The 21,502-nt window shown below is 38.7% G+C and overlaps 1 protein-coding gene across 2 annotated transcripts in view; it reads left to right on the top strand.

Annotated features, from left to right (window-relative positions):
• Nucleotides 1–20,750, top strand: part of sez6b (seizure related 6 homolog b) — a 236,781-nt gene extending 216,031 nt beyond the window's left edge. Inside the window, exons 10-17 of one of the 2 annotated variants that reach the window (XM_076892127.1) lie at nt 6,314–6,510; nt 8,287–8,481; nt 9,269–9,460; nt 11,407–11,601; nt 13,154–13,189; nt 13,986–14,094; nt 14,743–14,842; nt 16,595–20,750. In XM_076892127.1, coding sequence (XP_076748242.1) covers nt 6,314–6,510; nt 8,287–8,481; nt 9,269–9,460; nt 11,407–11,601; nt 13,154–13,189; nt 13,986–14,094; nt 14,743–14,842; nt 16,595–16,624 — 1,054 coding nt within the window. In that variant the 3' untranslated portion in view covers nt 16,625–20,750. The remainder of the gene's footprint in view (nt 1–6,313; nt 6,511–8,286; nt 8,482–9,268; nt 9,461–11,406; nt 11,602–13,153; nt 13,190–13,985; nt 14,095–14,742; nt 14,843–16,594) is intronic. The other variant, XM_076892128.1, reaches the window with a different exon arrangement.
• The last annotated feature ends 752 nt before the right edge of the window (nt 20,751–21,502 follow it).

The following is a 21,502-nucleotide window of genomic DNA, read 5'->3' as shown; positions in this document are numbered from 1 at the left end:
AGTGTTCTGTCAGGACAAGCGTCAAATTGAAAAATAGGCATAAAAAAACGTAGCAAAGTAAAGTGATGTCTCTCCTTTTATCTAAGACAGTGCTGTGATGAAGCTCCTCACCTGCCAACTGGTAAAAGTAGTGTTTTAGGCCTGCCACTTCTTTTGTCCTACACACTGTCTTCAGTTCTTTTTAAGGGCACATCAGTCTGAGTTTGTATGAATACGAAAAGTTTGGGAGTCACGTTTGTGTTGCAAAGATACAATTTTCTGTCTGTCAAACTGTTATCTTCAGCATTTTTGTTGATTCAGCTAAAAAGCAAAAGGCTTAACTAATTCCATGAGTTCATTCAGCATAAAAAAGGCACCTATGTATGAGGAGTCAGTGTTAGGTGGCTTAACAATCTAAATTAAATATCAAAATCCTCTGACAATGGTGAGGAGCAAGAACTGGACTGTCCTGAGTGAAAACCTAGCCAATGAGTTATCATATTTCCCAATGTTGGTTTCCAAACCACCTGCCTGCCCATCTGGCAGGGTGATGACAATACTGCATCAGCCTTTTACGCCTGAGGAATAAAAACACACAGGAGTATAAACAGAGGGAGCATAAAAGACATTTTGACAATGAATACAGGGAAGACTGGAATATAAACAAACAGTGGACTTATTAGAGATAAGATAGATGGACACAGAAATAATCAAAGACAAACACAGAACTGAAACATCATGGAAACAAAGTCATGGAATAAACAAGAGAACAGATGCAGAGATGAATACTAACACATCCAATGTCAGACCGCAGAACACAGAAACGAGACAGAGGGAGAAACATGTAGGAAAATGCTGAGGGAACTAAAAACCATCATTAGTAACAGTGACGTCTTGAACCAAAACTAAGGATTGCAAACCTGAAATTCAACTATAATAACCAGAAAGTTAATCGTAAAGTGAACTGAAAACTCAATATCAGCAGAGATAAAACTGTCTGAGAGTCATAAGAATAAAGGAACCAAACATTCAACAAATACCAAATCAAAACTAGAACACTAGCATAATGGTAAAGTTTATATAAATCTTTAAACTTAAATGTACCAAGATTTCAAATCCCCAAATGATACAAAACCCAAGGACGTCCTGATAAGTCTGGCCAGAGGTTATAAAGTATTAAAGTTGAGAATAAATCTTAGCCACAGACACACAGGTAACACATGTCTGCCACTCCCTCTGTGTGTTGATGGTGCAGAGGAAGGTTCGTCCATGACAGTTACTCCTCCTGTTACTGTGTGTTTTCAGCTGCTTCTGTGCATCTGACTGCAGATAACTGAAAAAGTAATGTAAAACAGGTGAAAACACAATTGTAACTGTAATGTAATTATTAAAATCAGTACAGCAATGTGTTAGATTAATCCGCTACTGAAAAATGTAATGCGATCGCAGTAACATGGGTGTAACATGTTACACCAAACACTGGTCTTCAGTCGTCTAGCAACCACTGCCTAAGAAACTGTGCGTTTGTTTTAATATTCATTGTGAGATAAGCAATGGACAAACAGCATAGTAACATATAGAATAAAACCATCTGTATTTCATTTTTCTGAACCTACCAACTACTATTGCAGTTTTCATGTTAAACTGTGTGACAATGGCCACTTGGCAGTTTACTAGTGACTGCCTAATGGGAAACCTGCTTACACAAACTGGATGTCAAGAGGAATGGATTATGTTTTTCTGAGTCTGTGTGAATGTACAGTCATAATCACAACAATTGCTAGAATTATCATTTAGAATATAAATGGATTAGAAAGACCTGCTGAGACCACTTGAGGATTATTCCCTGTTAAATCCTGAAGGATGTGACTGATTTGTGCCACTAAAAAACTTCAGTCATTGCTGTCACTCTTGTTTCTCAGTTAGAATCCTAAAGCTTGAAACCTGGTAAATACTGGATCTTGATCAAGCCTTGCTAAGTTTAGTGGGTTACAGTTAGCGTTATTGCAATGTAATTTGTTCAGTGAGAAGTCCTAACAAGTATATAATAACAAGAGCTAAGACTGTGTGTGACCATTTTTCTTTTCTCAGCTTCTCTACAGCTGAGAGAAGACAAATGGGTCTGCCTGTGGAAGAATAAACACTCCACAATCATATTATCATCTGTTCACAAGCTCAGTCACATTCCCACCATTTCCTTGAAAGAGAAAGAAAATTGTATCTTTTTCTAGGCATTGCCATGTGTCGATTCTTTCCACGCCGCTTGAACATTTGATTTTCCAGCATTCCCATAGTGATTAATAGCTCAATCTCAGGCTGGCTAATGAGTTTTATCAGGAGCCACTGGTGATTAATTAGCGACAGCAAAGAGCATGTCACGGCTTTATTCTGGCTAAGCCATTTCTTCCATGCTCTAAATCTTCCTTCTACAAAGAGATAGCTCAACCCCAGGTGACATTTTCAAATAGCCCTGAGGTTTAAAAGAGCTCCAGCTCTGGTCAAATCAGTGCAAATGAAAGGCACTGTGCCTTTCAAGCGAGGGACTGTAGTTATTCACCACAATATTAACTCAATCTTCTCCTAGAGGGAAATCTCTGCATTATTGACCATTAACATTTTGACACTCAACCTGAGGCAGCTGAAAAACAACGTCTTGTGTGTCTCGTGAAACTTCTGTAAAGGTTCAAGACGTCATTAATTTTATTTTTGTTCTGACTGTTGGCTATAACATACTAGTTCACACTACTGTTTTTAAAGATTAGAGACTTGGGGGGGTTATGTGGGAGGAGTATGAGTGCCCAAAAACATACGATCTCTTTATTCATTATGGAATGAATTTTTCATCCTGTGTAACAGTTATAGACTGAAGATCTAATGGGAACTAATAATGTAAGAGCTGCCAATGTCAGCAGTGTTATCTTAGCTTGGGCTTGGAGACTTCACTATGTGGATGAAGTATCATATATGCTGTAGGCAAAAACTTAGTTACTATCTGAATTGATTTTAGTTCAACCACTGTATTTGGCCAATAACCAATAACTTAATGGAAAACGAAGAAACTAAAACTAAATAAAGGCTCTAACAGGGTCACTCTCATATTGCGCCCAGCTGTAACAATAGATTTTATGTAAAAAAACAAGGAAAGATTGTCTACTTTTACTCTTTGCCTTCTAAGCAACACATGCTTCTTTATTGAATTGAATTGAATTGAATTGCATTGATATACCTTTATTAGTCCCACAAGGGGAAATTTCATGTTAAGGCTGCCGACCTATTGCACGCAATGGCGGCGCCATCTTACCCTCCGACCATACATACATTACACAAAACATCACATGGGGAAGACAGGTCAGAGAGGTATAACAATGGAAAATGCACCACATGAGAATAGAATAGAATTCAACGTTATTGTCATTGCACATGCACAGGTACAGGGCAACGAAATGCAGTTTGCATCCATCCAGAAGTGCTTTAGTGATATAGATATATTACAATATATATTAGCAATAATATAGATATGTGAGTATATTACAGAAATGGGTCTATTATGGTATGTTATAATGTACACGGTATGAAGTATGTTGTTATTCTATAACTATAAGTATGTACAGGCTGTAGTGAGTACAGGCTATGTACAGGCTATGAACAGGATATAAATATGAAAAACTATACAGAATATGAAATAAATAACTTTACAGAATCTGAGATATACAGCTATACAGAAATGGGAACTATGCAAGTTGTAAACAGTTGTAGGATTAAAAATTATCAAATGTGCAGAGTGATTATTTACACAGAGCTATACAGTAGTGCAGTTAAGATAAGTGAGATATACTGTAATTCCTACAGAGGCTATATAAAGTGCTAGTGGTTGTGAGTGGTGGTTCAGTCCATGTTATTATTGTGTGTTTGAGGGTACAGTTGTCCATTGTGGGTGTGTGTATGTTCAGTCCGTGTGTTAACGTGGGTCAGATGTCAGGAGGCAGAGTTCAGGAGTCTGACAGCTGTGGGGAAGAAGCTGTTCCGGTACCTGGTGGTCTTAGTCCGGAGGCTCCTGTAGCGCCTCCCAGAGGGCAGGAGGGTGAAGAGTCCATGTGATGGGTGACTGGGGTCTTTGATGATTTTCCCAGCCCTTTTCAGACACCGCTTCCTGTAGATGTCTTTTATGGCAGGAAGTGGTGCTCCGGCGATGCGCTGGGCAGTTTTCACGACCCTCTGCAACGCCTTCCGGTCCGAGGCAGAGCAGTTCCCGTACCAGACTGTTATACAGTTGGTCAAGATGCTCTCGATGGTGCAACGATAGAAGTTCACCAGGATGTCTGAGGACAGGTGAAAAGATAAGGAGAAAAAAATAACTCCCCCCAGACTGAGCTCCAACAGGGAGATCAGTTTGAGAACAGAAAAAACACCTCTGCACAAAGCACATGAAAAAACTCTTAATACACCAAAGAAACACATGACAAGCAACAGGGGTGGGTAAAGGGTGAGAGACAGCCGGATTAGACAGTACATCCGGGCCTGCAGCCTGTGCGCTGGTCTCCTTGATCCCCGTCAGCATCGGAAGGGAATAAGTGTCGAAGGCGTTTGGAAAGGGAGGGGGGATGAGTGTGTGCATATCAGTGTAAGTGTATGTGTGTGCGTGTCCAGAGTTCAGCTGAGACAGTGTCCTTCGCCCTGCTAGGCTAAGTAAAGAGTCTTCCAGCCAACCCAGGTGGCCTTGCATGGAATGGGAGGGAACAGACGAAACACAGTCGTTATCAGGGTGTTGTTGTTCAGCTCCAGCCTTGAGACCGCAGCTGGCGCCAAAGGGGTATCCGCATGAAGTGATGGTGGTTTTTACTTTAGTGCAAACAGCTCATATGAATTTCAAAGCAGTTCTACAGTCCAACACTGGTCTCTCAATCTCCCGTTGGAGAGCCGCGAGCTTCGCCATACTTGCGTTCTGTGATGTTGTCATTTCTTGTGCTCAAGGAGCCGATTTCTGAGAACCCACGGCAGTGTGCCTCCCCGAGATGTCATCCAATTTGCGCCCAGAGATGTTATTCCGAGCTAGCCCTTCTGAGATGTATCCAGTCTGCAGTCAGAGATCTTATTCTGAGTATTCACAGCAGCCGGAGCCTCTCCAAGATCTTATCCGTGCTGACTCAATGAGCCCATTTTGAGAAACTCACGCCTCTCCCATCGTTCCAATCCCAGCGGGCAGCCTTGTGAGGGTTTGAACAGCCGGTTCCGCTTTCTTAATTCTTCGATGAGTCAGGGCCAAGCTTTATTACTGACTTGCTGCAATGAAAAGGAAGAATCCACTAGTTTTGGTTTGTAAAGCACAAGGGGACAAGGAGACATGATGGTGGAATGAGGAACAACAGGAAAGTATTCAAAGGAAGAATGGTGAACATGTAAGGAGTAGAGATAGTGAAGGTAGATAAATTTAAATGCAGAGTGTTGTGCACAGTTCAAAGCAATGTACAGTGCACAAGTGAGGTGAGGAAGCAAGGGCACTGTACCCACTCTAGGGTGAGGTGGGTGGAGATGGGTGTCAAAAGGATAGGAGCAAGAATGAAAGGAAGTATAGTCTGGAGACAGGAGGCCAAGTTGGAGGTGGCAGGGTCAAAGATGCTAAGATTTTCATTAGGAGTGACGAGGATGGACAGAATTAGAAATGGGTTGAGTGTTTTGAAAAACTAAAATAGAGAGGCAAGGCTGAAATGGTCTGAACATGTGCAAAGGAGGTATAGTGGATATATTGGACAAGGGATATTGAAGATGGAGTTTCCAGGATGGAGGACCTCAGTGGAGGTTCGTGGATACAGTGAAAGAGGGTTGGTATGACAGAGGAGGATGCTAGGGATAGGATGAGATGGAGGAAGATGATCTGTGGTGACCCAAAAGAAGCAGCCGAAAAAAGAAGTCGCAGCTTTACTTTCAGTCTACTGTGAACTTTAAGTGCGCATTTTCCGTTCATCAACCACGACCTTACTTTAGACTAATGTCACATTAAAATCTTGATGTTGTTCTCTGCAGTGAGAAACCAGACCTATGCTGCCCCTGATGAATAATGCAATACTCTACATTAGTAATATGTAACCTTTGTGTGGCTCACATTTGTCTTCACTCTCTTTGAGTAATTGCTGTCATTTTAAAAATGTATGAGCACATTATGAGGCCTACCATTAACATTAAGCTCTGTCGGAAATCTATCGTGGAGAAGGTGCAATTTAAAGGTGAGGCCAAAGAGAGGAGGAATGAAGTACCTTCAAAAAAATAAATAAAAAAGAATAAAATACTAAATATCACTAACAGAGATAAAACTTTATTCTTTGTATTTTTGTTTCAGGTTAAATATTGGGAAGAATGACCTGTTGACCTTTTATGATGGGGATGACCTTACAGCCAAACTGCTGGGTCAGTATGGAGGATCAAAGTCCCGCTTTAAGCTCTACACCTCCACTGCAGATGTCACCATCCAGTTTCAGTCTGACCCTGCCACTAACGTCTATGGCTATGGAAATGGTTTTGTGGTCCACTTCTTTGGTAAGTCTTAGGCACAATTGTGCCTCAGCTCATATTCATTCTGCCATATTCCACATGTGAATTTTAAACCAGATACATTGTACACTGGTTTTGAAGGTTTTTCTTTAAACTCAAACGATGACATTGTCTGAAAGCTAAACCTTAAGTGAAACCTGTAGTGGTTTTGCAGTGTTTCAGGTTTTTAGTCACATTTTGACACTGGGATCACTACACAATGCAAAACACCTCTATGTGTCTCATCTCAGGAGTGGGTAGAATGCTTGTCATTACTGCAATGATGTTGCTGCATTTTTAGTGGACCACCCACAAAACTTACGCTCCTGTCAATGCATTTTTGCAGCTGCAGCGTCATACTTATTTCCTCTAACACATATGTATTATTAAGCAAAAAGCTGGGCAAAAAGAAAAAGTTTGAATTCATTTTTGCTGATATGGCACCTAAAATGGAAGCAATGAGAGGCCATCCCTAGTTTTGGACAGAATGTGTCATTAGTGCAGCACCATGCCACAGCGACCACACTTTATCTGATAAGAGCTAATAAATTCAGAGGAAAAGGAAAGCTACGGAATACAGATTACCAGCAAAGGAAAGGGAAAGCTTGTTACAATCGGTTCATGAAACATGTTGGAGTAATGTAAACACAAGACATCAAAACAGACAGGTGTTGGAGAATTCTGCTTGTCTAGTGCCCAGATGCAATTACGTTGGCGTGTTTGGTGAAATTAGACTCCTAAGAAGAGTGCTGTTATGTAGGAATGAGCAGAGGAAAGCAATCAGGTATGGCAGTTTGCCCAGAGAACAGGTCATTTAAAATGATGGAAAATACTGTCAACAACTGAGTCTAAGCTTTGAAGACAAATTAAGATATTCAGGTTTTAGATGTTTTATGTGCTATGAGCCACATCTACAAACCACCAACCAAATGGTAGAATGACACTGCACAGAATTCGCTGGTTGCATGTTCTTTTGTGCACAATAGGAATTAGAGTCCACCTCATACATACTTTAATGTCTCTGTAAAATTTTATAATGTTGCTCAACACACAGCAGCACACAGCTGTCTAACATATGAAAACAATACCAATGTATAATACTTTTTTATGTTATAAGAATCAATGTTATTTCTTGTTGCATAGACAAGAAATGAGAATAGAAATCATCAGTAAAGTGGCTTTAAGTTTACAGTGTTTAATTGTTTTTGCAAGGTGAGAAGCATAAAGCAAATTTAAATGGACAATTAAAAAAAAAAAAAAAGACAGATCATTTTATTTACAGTGAAATCTTCTGAGGAGCATGTGTGTACCAGGTGATCCCAGTCCTATCAGAAACTTTTCCACAATAGGTTTAGATAACTTTAATTTCCAAAGAACTAACACATTTACTACTGCAGGAACATAGTACTAAATGGAGTTGTTATAGGAATGCCACCCACCACCACTAGGTTTTTTCAAGCACAAAAATCACTACTGACCCAGAGTTACAAGATTCATCCATACATCTTGAGCAGGGCCAAAAAATTGCCTACTAATGTATTAGCTAAACACTCTCAGTTTCTCTCCAAGTTATGCAAAAATATCACATTACATGGACATTTTGGATTTAAAACAGTATCTTCAAACATTATTTTAGCCATAATTAGGCCATAAAAAGGTAGAGAGACTGATTAACTGACATTAGTAAAAGATAGAAAGAACTTTAAAGTCTTGTAAAGCACCTTTCAGTCGAACCTTACATCCATCAGATTTTTGTCTTCTTCTTTTTGCTGTCTCCTGCAGAAGTAGCTCGTAATGACACTTGCCCTGAGCTCCCTGAGATCTCTAATGGCTGGAAGAGTACATCTCACCCTGAGTTGGTTCAGGGCACCGTAGTGACTTACCAGTGTTACCCTGGTTATCAGGTGGTAGGCTCCGAACTACTCATGTGCCAGTGGGACCTCACCTGGAGCGGCGATCTCCCGAGCTGTGAAAGAGGTGAGAAATTGGTATAGGTCAAAATTCAATAGTCCAGATGAGCTACAGCTAAAAAAATTGTATTTAGTGATAAACAATTAACTGTCTCACTGTTAATCTGTGTTTTTGTCTAATTAATCCGTTAATCATATAGAATATAAAACAGAGGAAAGCAGTGACTCCTTGCGTTAAAGCACCTGTGAGTGAAAAATACATTTATGGTTTGAGCAGCACCCATGAAAAACTTGCCAAATCTTCTCTGCCAGTTCCAAACATTTTAGATTATCACCCCAGGTTAGGACCACCTGTGAGCATGGACCCTGCTACAGTGGTCACTTGATGTCTGCTTCAAGCATGCCATGTTTGAATGATCTTGATAGGGCTTGTGTCACAGTGCAACTTCAAGCTGGTGTTCCACAAAACCAATCTGCAGAATTATTTGGAGTGAGCCCTTCTCTTATCTCCAGATTGAAGGCAAAGTTGTAACTACAATATCAGAGACAGGCTGTAAAGTAGAGAAGACGTGATGGTGTGGGACGACATCTCCCTGACTGGTAAAACAATCACTAAAGGCAACCTCAATGAGGAGAGCTATTAAGATGAGATTCTGCAACCAGTGGTAATCCCATATCTCAACTCCACACTCGCCCCCACAGAGCAGAGTTTATCAGGGACAAGCTCCAGAATTTGTAGTAGAGATTATGGAATGGCTTCTCTGTAGTCCTAACCTCAGCCCCAATGAGCACTTCTGGGATGCTGGTCAGTAGTTGGTCAGTAATGACCAATCTTTGTTTCTTTGTCCTCCCAGTGGTGTCTTGTACTGACCCTGGAAAGGTGGAGCATAGCAGACGGGTGCTGTCAGGTACTCATTTCACCGTAGGTTCAACTATTCAGTATATCTGCAACAAGGGCTTCACTCTGTCTGGAAACAGCCTGCTAACCTGCTTCAGTCGGGGATCATCAGGCCCCAGGTGGAGCCAGAAGCTACCTAGATGCCTGCGTACGTACACACTTTTCCTTCCCTTTTAATAATTACTGTAGATGACTGAAATTAGTAGACAGACTTCATGAGGAGATTTTTCTGGTGTGTGAAGGTATTTGTAAGCTTTATATGTAAGCTCTGTCTTATGGGTCTGCATGTAGCCATTGTACTTGTGCCACTTTTAATGAGAGCCTATAGTTTTATAAATAAACTGTGAATTAAAAAAAAAAACTGTAAAAGCCTAAAATGAAAAGTAAAGAGGGCATCAGTCTTCACAAGACATGAGCTAACGGCTGTGCCTTTGGTCCTACTTTTAATTTCGGAAATTTTAGGAAACACAAAAAAACCAGGCACTCTAAGAGCAATGATCTATTGGGATAATATAGTATTGCAAGGCCTGTTGGATATGACAGAAAACAGTTCTGATGGACAGATGTGATTGCAGACATTCCCCAACTCTCTTTGTAGTAATCAGCATTGATCAATGATCATCACAATTTGTATTTTAATAACAAATGAGGTTGTTGTTGTTGTGGTTGTGACAACTGTTAGACATTTGGAGTTAGTTTTAGTAATTATGCAACACTGCTTATAAGGTTGTGGAGAACTGCTGTCACCTGTCAGCTGAGACTGAAGAAGTCATTCTGATGAGTGAAGAAACACCCTCACTGAAAAATGCTGCATCCAGATGAACAGAATCAACTTTCTGGGATTTTCTTACCTTTCTTATTAAGAAACACACAAGTCCATTGGAAGACCACTCAGTGTATGTAGCATTCATTGACAGAAGTCAGCTCTCTAACCGTGAGGCCCAAGGTACAGATGAGAGAAACAGTGCAAATGCAAATGTTCTGCATCATACCAGTGAACTCTGGACTGCTCATCTGCAACATTATGTCCATCTTTCATATACAATCCCCTTAAATAACAGGACAAAACCCCAACATTGCCCCCTGCGAGCAAGCCCTTGATGTCACTGGAAAAGAAAAACGTTCTTTTACCAGAAAGAAACGTCAGCCATAGCCAGGATCAGCGAGGGCAGCCATCTACCGTGACCAGTTGGTGGTGAAATGAAAGAAAAAGAGAGCAGTGGGAGACAGGACAAATGTACTCTATGGGAGAAAGAGTCAGAATTGCATAGTTACTAGTGAGTAAATGTAATAGTAGTGTATAAATATGTATTAATACAAAAAAAGAAATGCACAGCATAGGAAGCCCCCAGCAGCCTCAGCCTATGGCAACATAACTACGATGGTCCAAGGTCACCTGATCCAACCCTAAATATAAGCTTTATCTACACGGAAAGTATTAAGCCTGCTTATTAGTTTCAAACTGGTATGAAGGCCTTCTTTAAAATTGTCTGAACTAGTATCATCTACTACTTTAAGTCTTTTACTATTCAGATTATAATATCCTAGTCATAGAAATAGAGACATTCACTGCACTTTTACAGATTTCTAACTAACTTCATCAATGCTAAATTTAATGACCCAATTTTGTTTAAAACCAGAACCCAAGCAGGACACCTGACCAGACCAAACAAGCTTCAGTGTGTATTAAATCTCCAATTAGACCTGGGGAATACAAAGAACACAGGATATGATTCATCTCGTTTTCATCATTTTCAAATCGTTAATTAAGACCTTGTGTCCTGTGAATGGTGGTACTGTCATCCTGGAGGACACAACTCCCATCAGGACAGAAATTTTGTCATTTCTTAGTTATTAGTGAATATCGTAAGAGTGACAGTGATGCTGTTACAATAATAGATGCTGTCTTTCTTTGCAGATTCTGAATAACCAACATAATTTAATTGAAATCTTGACAATATAATTTTCCACCTGTCCCGCTGATTAAATAATGGCATTCTGTTAGAAATACTAATTAACAACAACTCTGTGACCTGCCATGGAGTTAATTAATTACACAGTTGTGACCATAATTTTTTATTACTTTGCCTTCAGCTGAGACCTTCGAGCCTTGCAATCATCCAGGAACCCCCACTTATGGGATGCCCAGCTCTAATAAGCTCCACTTCCAGGCTGGAGAGACCCTGCATTATTCCTGCCAGAATGGCCATCAGCTGCTGGGTGAACCTCTTCTCTACTGTGTTCCTGGACACCCGTCCCAGTGGAGTGGGCTGCCACCTGTCTGCAAAGGTAGAAAACTGCAGCACGACTTGTTTCTACATTGTCAATTCATTTTTTAAGATCATGTGAAGGAAAACAGCTCAGAAAAACTAGTTGTGGCCAAGCCAGAAGCAAAAAGGTTATATTTGGAAATGTAAATTCCATATTAAATCAAATTCAAAACATACAAAAGTCAAAGAAAAAATGCAAAAAAAGGTATTAATGAACCTTGAATAGCAACGTGATCTGGAAAGATGACATTAACGTGACCATGATGAAACCTTACAGACTGAAAGACAGATCATCTTAAGAAAAAAAAAGTATGTTTTGGAAAAGCAGAAACTCACATCAATCACAGTGAAAGGCCATAGATGAAAAAGAACTGTCTTTTTTCAAATTGATTTTTTTTGTCCTGACAATTTGGAGAAGGTTGTTCCAGTCTGGAGGCTAAAATAACAAAAGAGCAGCCTTTACCTTGAGCCTGCTGTTTGATCAAGGCAACTCAGGGATACAGGGTGCAGTAAGGACATGTTAAACAAACAACCACGAGGCAGGAGAGACCTATCAGGACTCCAGTGAGAGTATGCATCTGTAATTTGCTTTTACTAGAGGAGTCTCAGAGGTTGCACAGTCAAGCTGCTGTATATGCACAAAATAATGAACTTATTTGTTTTCTGATTGCAAACGGTACAGTATATCTGAGCAGAAAAAGGGTCTCAACAACCCTTTGTTGCATTTTGTACCAAAATTATAATAATTCCAATACAAATTACATTTCAGTAAACAAAATACATCTCCTTACAATTATAGTTCCTGCTCTGTGCTTCCAGGTTTATTTTGGTAATGATTTTTCCCATTCTCGTACATTGTCTCATTGTCTTGAATAGTTTCGGCTGTCCTCCCAGGTGTAGCCTCTCTGCCCTTGTGTTTGCATCTCATCTGGTCCTTTGCAATATCATCCTGCGAGTTTTCTGCCATTTGGATTCTGTACTGTAATCTTTGCAATGTACAGTACAATAAAGTAATAAGGAGTATATCCAAATGCACTTCAGTAAGTTTTTTATTTTTACCTGATTTATAAAAAAAATATTTAAAAAAATAAATCCTGATATACTACAGGTAGCCCAAACAATCAAAAGCTCACTTCTTAAGCAATTTAACTGGAAAACTTTAAGGGAGCTGACTTATTTAGATAGATGAGATTAAATTAATTAACATACCAACCAGGAAAATTGTAAGCTGATAGATTCGATTTTAAATAGAATTAAACTCATAATAATCCACAAAACTGTGAACATTATGCATATATATGATTGCAAGTAAAAAAAAATGTTGATTAAAAAAAAGTATTCACTGTGCTTGCAAAATGTCTCCTTCAGTTAGGCTGTAGTTGCACATGTAATTTTTCATGTAATCAAGTCAAGAAGTTTTATTCTGTTAAACTTTCATCACTGTTGACAGAGTGTATCTGGTGGTATAGTCAATAAAATTCAGTTAAATCAGCCAAACGGTACCTTATTAAGTATTTTCTTAATTTCTTTTGCTGTTTTTTATTTAACATTCATTCTTTCTGTATTCTCAGCCCACCCAACAGAGTATGATAAGCACAGAGTAGCTGGTAAGTTTACCTACAGAGATAAAAGTCTTTGTATAAACTTTCTGATTCTACCTGCACACAACGAGTTACCATCAGGGATGAACAGTTTAAAGGATCATTTGTGCTAGAAATATTTCCAATATATATGCAATATATAATCATAATTTGTATAAAAAAATAAAGGCAACTGGAGGGGAATTCAACTATATGTGTAAAGGTGTGTAATAGCAGTCAAACATATTAACAGACCTATTATTTCAACGCTTTTGCATTTTTTGTAATTTTTAGAGTGTATAATAAAACTAAAGACATCAAATCACAGTTTGTCATTTGAAAAACGTATATTACTGTACTTTCTGCCTTGGTAGTTACTTTGCAAACCACTGGTAATATTGGAGTCAGCTCTACAAGGTGATCACTTGGTTGGGTTCCAGTTAGCAGGCAAACCTCTGGGTCTTAATAAGTTAATTCAGTCAATGTATGAATCCATATTAAAGCAACCAAATAAAACAAAACAAGTATATTGTTATTTCAAGACATGGAGGCCCATCAATGAAGATAAATCTCAATCTCTCAAACTTCACAAAGACTAAAAGGCTCTGACCCTAGGACTCCAATAGTAAAGGAAGATGAAGCTTCTGAGGAGGAGGAGGAATTCATCAGTATTATCATCTTATATTAATGACCACATCACTGCTTTCTAGATTTTAAGTAGTAGGCCCATCTTAATATCAACTGTTCAGCGTGAATCAGGAATTCATGATGAAAATGCTGCAAATAAAGTTAAACCTTCACAATCTTTTTTTTTCTCCAACAGTACCTACTGCAGACCTAAGGATGGAAGGAGCCCAAGTAGCATTGGCTGTCTTCATCTCCATCACCTTCTTCCTCATCCTCATCATTGGGCTCTACCTTTATTTTTTAAAGTATGTCCAAATTAGTTGACAAATGCTGCTGGAAAAAAAAGAATAAATTACATTATGACTAGAGAAAAGAATTTAAATATACACAGCATAATCTTTACAATTTTTGGAATAAGCACTTATTTCCAGCACAGTAATACTACAGCCTCTCTTTGTCATGCAATGAGAGAATCAGTGCAAATGCAGAGTCATGCAATGTGCATGCAAGCTTTTAGTAACATAAATTTCTGAACTCTGTCACAAATAAGGAGATTTGGGGGGCTTTGGTCTGACTGGGATGCACTGAAAGCAAATGAAAATATATTTAGCTGAAAGGACCTGCCAAGGAATTAGTATCATGGATTTTAGAACAATGTTGAGCAAAAGGCCAGAGTGTGGCCTCAAACTGGTGCAGAAAGCAAACACACACTTCTAATTTATACCTGAATTGGGGTTTTGTGGAAGATAATCATTAGTAATGAGAGTTTGGTAAAAAATAAAGTTTTTCAGTTAAAGCACGTAAGGTCATGTTCTTTATGCACATACATCTCTGTAAGCGCTTGCTTATGAAAACAGTAGCTGTTTTAACAAACTAGTGTTGTTGGGTTTTTCTTGTTTTTTAATTCTTTTTGTCTCCTTTTAATTGATGTGTGCTTCTCTCTATGTGCTCAGGTTCCAGAGGAAGCCACTAAGACTCACTCTGTACTCCAACTTACCATATGAAAATATCACTGGAGAGTCTACACTTTATAACTCAGTTTATGAGACAATGGTGAGTCAACATTCCCCACAGCTGTCAGTCTGTTACGCTATCAAATCTAATGGCCCTCCATTCATTTAGAACCACTTTGTGGTTCACTTGCATTGTACTGTGGTATACTGATGGATGTTATTTTAATATTATCTACCCTTATTATATTAGTAAGGTAAGGCTACATAGCAGGCTGCGTATCTCTGAATAATGCAATATGGGTCATCAGCACCACAAAGTTTTCCACGATGATTTGAATCAAATCCAAGAGTGGAAGATCTACTGAAAGTTGCTACTATGACACTGTCAGAGAAAAACATCATATATTGATCACACATCCCAAGTTTTCAGTATACCATCTCCTTTAGGAGAAGCAACAGTAACATACCTGTGATTAATAAATAAGAACAAACGTTTGCTTTCAACACTTAGTTCTTCAATAACATATGGCAACTGAGGATGTTCCTTTAGTGTCTAAGTTGCTGTTTTGTTCACCTTCCATGCTTCCGATTTCTGAAGAACAATGAGGTGAGTCAGTCCTCGATCCTCCTGTGAAATACTCTTGTGATTATACTTCCTGAATACTCATTTGTGTATCAAAAGTGAATTCATTTGCCTAAATACTCTAAAATATTGGCACATTTGTTCTATCTATATAACAGTTTGGTCACAAAAGGACCAAATTTGAGGTACATGTACTAGGATTTCTTTCAAGCTTTATTACACTTCTACTTTGCTCCATTTTTAGCAGCCAGATCTCTGACTGTCTGTCAGCCGGGCTACAGCGCTGAAGTGAAACCTATTTTCTTCAATCAATGTCTTAGATTTACAGAGAGCCTTTTTTATAGGGCTACACACTCCTTTTTTCAAGAAAAACATCTACAATAAGGGTGCCTTTGTGGTGTGGAACCCATTATTGTGAATTTAAATGTTATTAAGAAATGATCAGACAAAAGAGAAACACAAATGTTCAGTTTATAAGCCATATGACAAAAACATCATCCAGAATGTGATTAAAGTGGTGGTTGAGCTGTTGAGCCAATTGGGTCTAATAATATATTAAATGCAGTGTTGAGGCTGTCATTGTTAAGCATCTACATGGGTGTTAAAATCACTCACAATTATTTGGAGCACTAAATCAAACAAAAAGTCTGAGAAATCTGAGAGGAACTGTGAGTAAAGGTCAGGTGGATCATAGATAACAACAAATTGAACTGGTTTTTGAGTTTTACAATTCGGGTGAACCAAGCTCAGACTCTGTTACAGAGAAGAGTTGATGAGTATTATTTTGTTCCATGTAGTGCAGCGGCCTTTAAGGTGTCGCGGATAAATACAACAAAATAAAACTAGTACCGGTACTGAAAAAAAGAAGATTTATTCATAACACACGTGAAAAGACCCAGGAAAACCGAGTTAACGATAAAAACGATAACAAAATAACGCTGAAAACCCATAAAAACCCTGAAAACCACACATTTCACACCTGAGCCTCAACTCTCGCGACCCGGTACCAAACGACTCACGGACCGGTACCGGTCCGAGGCCCGGGGGTTGGGGACCACTGGTGTAGTGCATCTCTATAAAATTATCTGCATTTTTAAAGTTCCTCTGCTCATTTATTGTTTTTTTTTATTAATAATTTAAAAACTATAATTGTTTCCATTGTTGTCCATCATGTTTGTGTAACATGCTGTCCTGCCATTTTAAAGTGTACACTGGTTTAGTTTTCTGACTGCTTTGAGTGCTGACCAAACTCGTGCAATGTCTTCACAGGAATCCAGAGAATACGAGGTTTCTATCTGAAGACTCCAATGTATGTGTGTGTTTAATGGACAGATAAGACGCCTGCTGGCCTTTTCAACATCCCCCACACTTATTCCTTTGGTAACTCGCTTGACACCTCCACCCTGGTTTCTCTACACTGAATATGAACTTTTCTTTATTTACCTGGCAGAGGCCACCACAGCACCCCTGGAAAAGCTGAGCCACCAGAATATTTTTCTAGTTCTTCAACAGTTACCGTCCAGCAGCAGTTTGTACAGTTTTTAACGCTGTGCTCACATCCTGAGAACTTTCGGTGCAAAGTAACATCTCAGAAAGCAGAGGGATCAATGCAAAGCAATGCCATTAAGTGCATATAACCACAGGTGTTAGGCTGTGTTTTGTACATTATACACATTGTCGTCTAGCACCATTAAAGGAACAATGCTTACGGATTGTTGGGATGCGGTACATTGGTATATTAAGATTTTACACTTTAATGTTAGAAAAAAGCAACAGTATAAACAATTATCTGATTATCCCCAAACTGTTGTTGCTTGAATCTGTTCTTTGACAAATAAAATGTCTTAAATAAAAGACCTTTGAAGGAATATTTGTCTCTCTAAAAGGGTGATGTTCTCATGTCTGTATGTTCAGCACAGTGATCAATGCAATATATAATTTGCTTAGATTAGCATAAAAACTGAAAGCAGGGGGAAACAGCTAGAGCTCGAAGATAAACCAAAACTCCAAAGCTCCATTTAAAAACAAACTACATCTGATAACAATGACTCAAGCTGGAAAAAAATATTAAAGCCCCTTTTATAGTTTTGTGGATTTCTTAAACTTTTCATTCTCTGAATTCTTTGAAAAACTGAAGAAAATAATTAAACGCTGTTATAGCTTATTGCTAATGTAAACTTTGTCATTGGACAGTGAGTGCAAGGCTATGAGTGAATTTTATATTACAGTGCACCAATTACACGTGCACCTCAGATGGTGGACTTTGGGCAGATTTTAAAATAGTATAAGGTGAATGATAAGTTGTCTGTTGTGTCTCCAGCTGCTTTAGCTATCAAATGCTAGCAGATTAATGAGCCAGTAAATTTGTATGTAACATGGTATTACATTCAAAACTTATTGGTTTGCAATAATGAAGCAATAATTTCCAACATAACAACCAGTATACTTTTAGTAATGTTATTTAGTAATTGATAAAGTATTTATTTTCCATCTTTAAGAAGATTCTGTGCTATTTGAACATTCGTCAGCTGCGGCCAAGAATGGTTTTGTATCTAGCATCCAGTGGCCTTCATTGGAATTGCATTTTTTTTTTTTTTTTGCACTTAGTATGCTATAATTGTTTTTCCTTCCATGTATTTGTTGAGTTTTAAGCTTTATACTGACACCATCATTAAACAAAACCAACATAACAGGACAAAACAAACTAGCCAAAACCAAGCAAAACAAACAACCCGGCTCAAGAATACAAATAAATAAATGGAAATTCCAGACACTTTGATTATGAGATACAATTAACAATACACATATGTAAAACAGCAGTGATTTGCTTGCATTGTACCAGGGCCCGTGAGAAAATAGCAGAAATATCCAAACTGGCATACGCCATAAATGGGTCCCATATTTTATTAAACTTTTTGTCCCAACTATGTAACTTGCATGTTAAGAAATCTAGTGACACATATACATATTCCAATACTGTCCGGTGCCACTGAGTCTTAGATGGGGCCGTGGACACATTTCCTAGCACAGAATGTTAACAGTGCGTAGAGCTGCTTTCCAAACTTCCCCCTGATTTTGTCGTTTGCCACTCCAAGTAACATGCACAATGGGTTGCATTGACACACCAAAATTGTTGTGTTTTGCAGCAGGTGCATAGACAGTGCGTGGGGTTGCCCACCTCTATTTTTCATTTAGGGCACAGCGGAGAAAGGTCAGAATTGTATTTATGGCGTGGAGAAGGTGATATGTGAGCTCTGTGTAGAATTTTAATTTGGATTGCCTTTACTTTATTACAGACGCTCAGAGATTTAGCATTCTCCCAGACTTATTGGAATTGCATTTTATGAAGCCTGGTAAAATACTAGCATCATTGTTCACCAGTTGATTTATTGTTAGCCTGTGTAGAAACTGAACGGAGACAGGGTCCAGTCCAACATTAGTGCAAGGCAACAGGACCTTTTCCTAAAAGTTTTGCTTCTTTTTCATGAGAGCTCTCATGCCACTTTTGTTTTTATTCAGTCTGTGTTTTTTAATTTTTCTAAGTGCCACACTAGCTGTTTTCCCCTGATTCCAATATGCTAAGCTAAGCTAATTCCAAGCTATAGCTCAGTAGTGTTTTGGTTTTTTCATTTCACTTAGCTAACGCTACTATTTAACAGGGACGTGCAGAGGGGGGGGGCTAGAGGGGCTTGAGCACCCGCCCCTTTCCTGATGAGTGCCCAAAGTGCCCTTTTGTTGAGGCAACTTTTAAATTTTTTTTATTTATTTTTTTATTTTTTTATGTGTGTGTGCGTGCGGAGTCCTGTCTGTGCCCCTCAACAATAATATTTAACTATTAATCATAGTTTTGCTAAATAAAAGGATCTGACTTGCATCAGTCACATGATCACATTTAACCAATGATCGCCCTCGACGGCAGAACGCGCTGGTTACGAGCCGGGAACGAGCTCACAAAGAGCACGCGCATTTTTTGCGGTCCGGAGCTGTAGGAGAAACACAAGTTAACTCAGAGACACAGACTGATGCGACAAAACCAGTAAGTAGGTGTACAGCGTACACTGTAGTGTGTAGCACACAGGAGTATTAGCTTATTACGTACACGTTGGTAAGTTGTCTTGTGGCAATTTGACGAACTGAAACAAACGAGCGTGCTGTGTGTGCAACAGCGTGACAAACATTACCTGTCCTTTTATCAACTGCACAAGTAGTGCTGGTCACAGCTGCTGGCTACCTGTGTAAGGCTGTCATGGGTCTGTAGCTCTGTCACCGTTTTAGGGAACATATTTAGTTTTAAAGTAAGTTTCTGGGCATTTCCTGCCTTTCTGGAGGGATTATATTTCACTAAAAAACGATCTAATATGCATGTCCACATAATAATTATTATAATTATAATATATTAAAAACACACGCTGTATTTTAAAGAACATACATTAAGAAGCAGATTATATTAGATTTATATTTTAAATAAGACAAAAGTTGGATTTTACAGCAGTAAAATGATTGTAATCTCTACAGTTTAAAAATGTAATAAGCTTTGCCCTGCACAGAGTGGATAGTGAAACAAATGGAATCATCATAAATACATTATTTCATATTTATTACTTCCCCCTCCTCATTGCTTTATTATTGTAGCTCTAGTAATGAATAATAATGTAAGGATGCCCATAGTATATACAGTATTCTGAAGAAGGTCTAAAATGTCACTGTGTGTGCATGTGTGTGTTTTATTTAGCTGGATTTAAAAAAATATTACTCATGATATAACATTGTCCAGACATGGCAGAGCCGAGTTTATGTCACAGTTTTTCGTTGCCTTATGGTTCCAAGCGCTGTCACCAATCTTTGCATTTTGTTATTATCTCATGACACTTGTTTAATCAGCTACCATCTCTCCTGTGGACTTTTTAATGTCTACAGTCTCAGATCAACACAGCCCTGCCCTTCCCATATTAGATTCTTGATGAATGTGTGTTGTTGTTATTCAGCCTGGTTCAATGTGCCCCTTTTTAACTTTGAGCACCCGCCCCTTTAAACCTCTCTGCAGGTCCCTGCTATTTAAAGAAATTATTGAACATTGATTTCTTACTAATTAATTTACATTAAAATGACATTATTATACTCTGTCAAGATCCAGCACTATAGGGATCATTGCGATTTGATTTGACTTTATGAAATGATGGTATTGACCCTACATTCATATGCATTATGCAGAATGAAAGACAGGACTGATTTATCCTTGGTTCAGTTACAAACTAAGTTAAATTCAGACTTTTGTTGTCATTCAACATACAATGTATACAATATTGTCCTATGATAACATGTACCCTTGCAAACTACTTTGATGATAACCTATTTTTTGATTAATTGTATATAAAGTATTTATTGATCTACTTCACAAACATCTTCAATAAAGGTTATTATTCAGAAAAACAGTGGGCACTTTCAAAACGTGTGGTGAGTCCGTGGTTTGTGTGCTTCATTAAAACTCTCTAATCTATAGTCATGGTTTCAAACCTTTCCTCAAATATTTTGGTTTTCTAGTATAACAAAAAAAATTAAGACAAGCACCTCAAGCGTAGTAACTTGGGGTTTTTTTTGGAAGTGATCCAATCAGAAGCAATGTCTTTGTGCAGTAAAGTGACATTTGAAGGCATTTGTGTGGTTATGGGGTGGGGGGCCCATGGAAACATAACAAAATATCTCTGCTTTGGAGGTGTCATGGTCTCCGTGCCTGCCCGGTCGGCCCCACAAGGCTACATTTGCTGTTTCTGTTCTCTCCCTCTCTGCCTGGGCGGAGCTCACTGTGGGCTCCCGCCCTTGGCCCACACACACACCTGACAACAATCACCTGTCATCACCGGGAGCACTATTTGAGGCTGGAACACAGATCCTCTCGTCGCTGGATGATTGTACTACTGTACACTACACTACTACACTAACGTCAGTGTTCTCACAGCTCCTGTGGACTTGTGCTTCATAATTCGTGATTTGTGATTAGTTGGTGACTTTCCTTCTCTTCTGCCTCAGATCTTTGTAAACCGTGTGGAGCAATTGTCTTAACAAACTTTTACACTTTATGTTTTAGTCAACTGAATCAACTTTAGATTCAGTCTACTATAATCTTGTGCTATGTCGTTGACTAAAACTGAATTACATTTTAAACAAAATAAACTAAAT

Source organism: Maylandia zebra, linkage group LG14, assembly GCF_041146795.1.
Source record: "Maylandia zebra isolate NMK-2024a linkage group LG14, Mzebra_GT3a, whole genome shotgun sequence".
Lineage (NCBI taxonomy): Eukaryota > Metazoa > Chordata > Actinopteri > Cichliformes > Cichlidae > Maylandia > Maylandia zebra.
The sequence above is the reverse complement of the archived record's forward strand: the minus strand, read 5'-3'. Positions and strand labels throughout refer to the sequence as shown.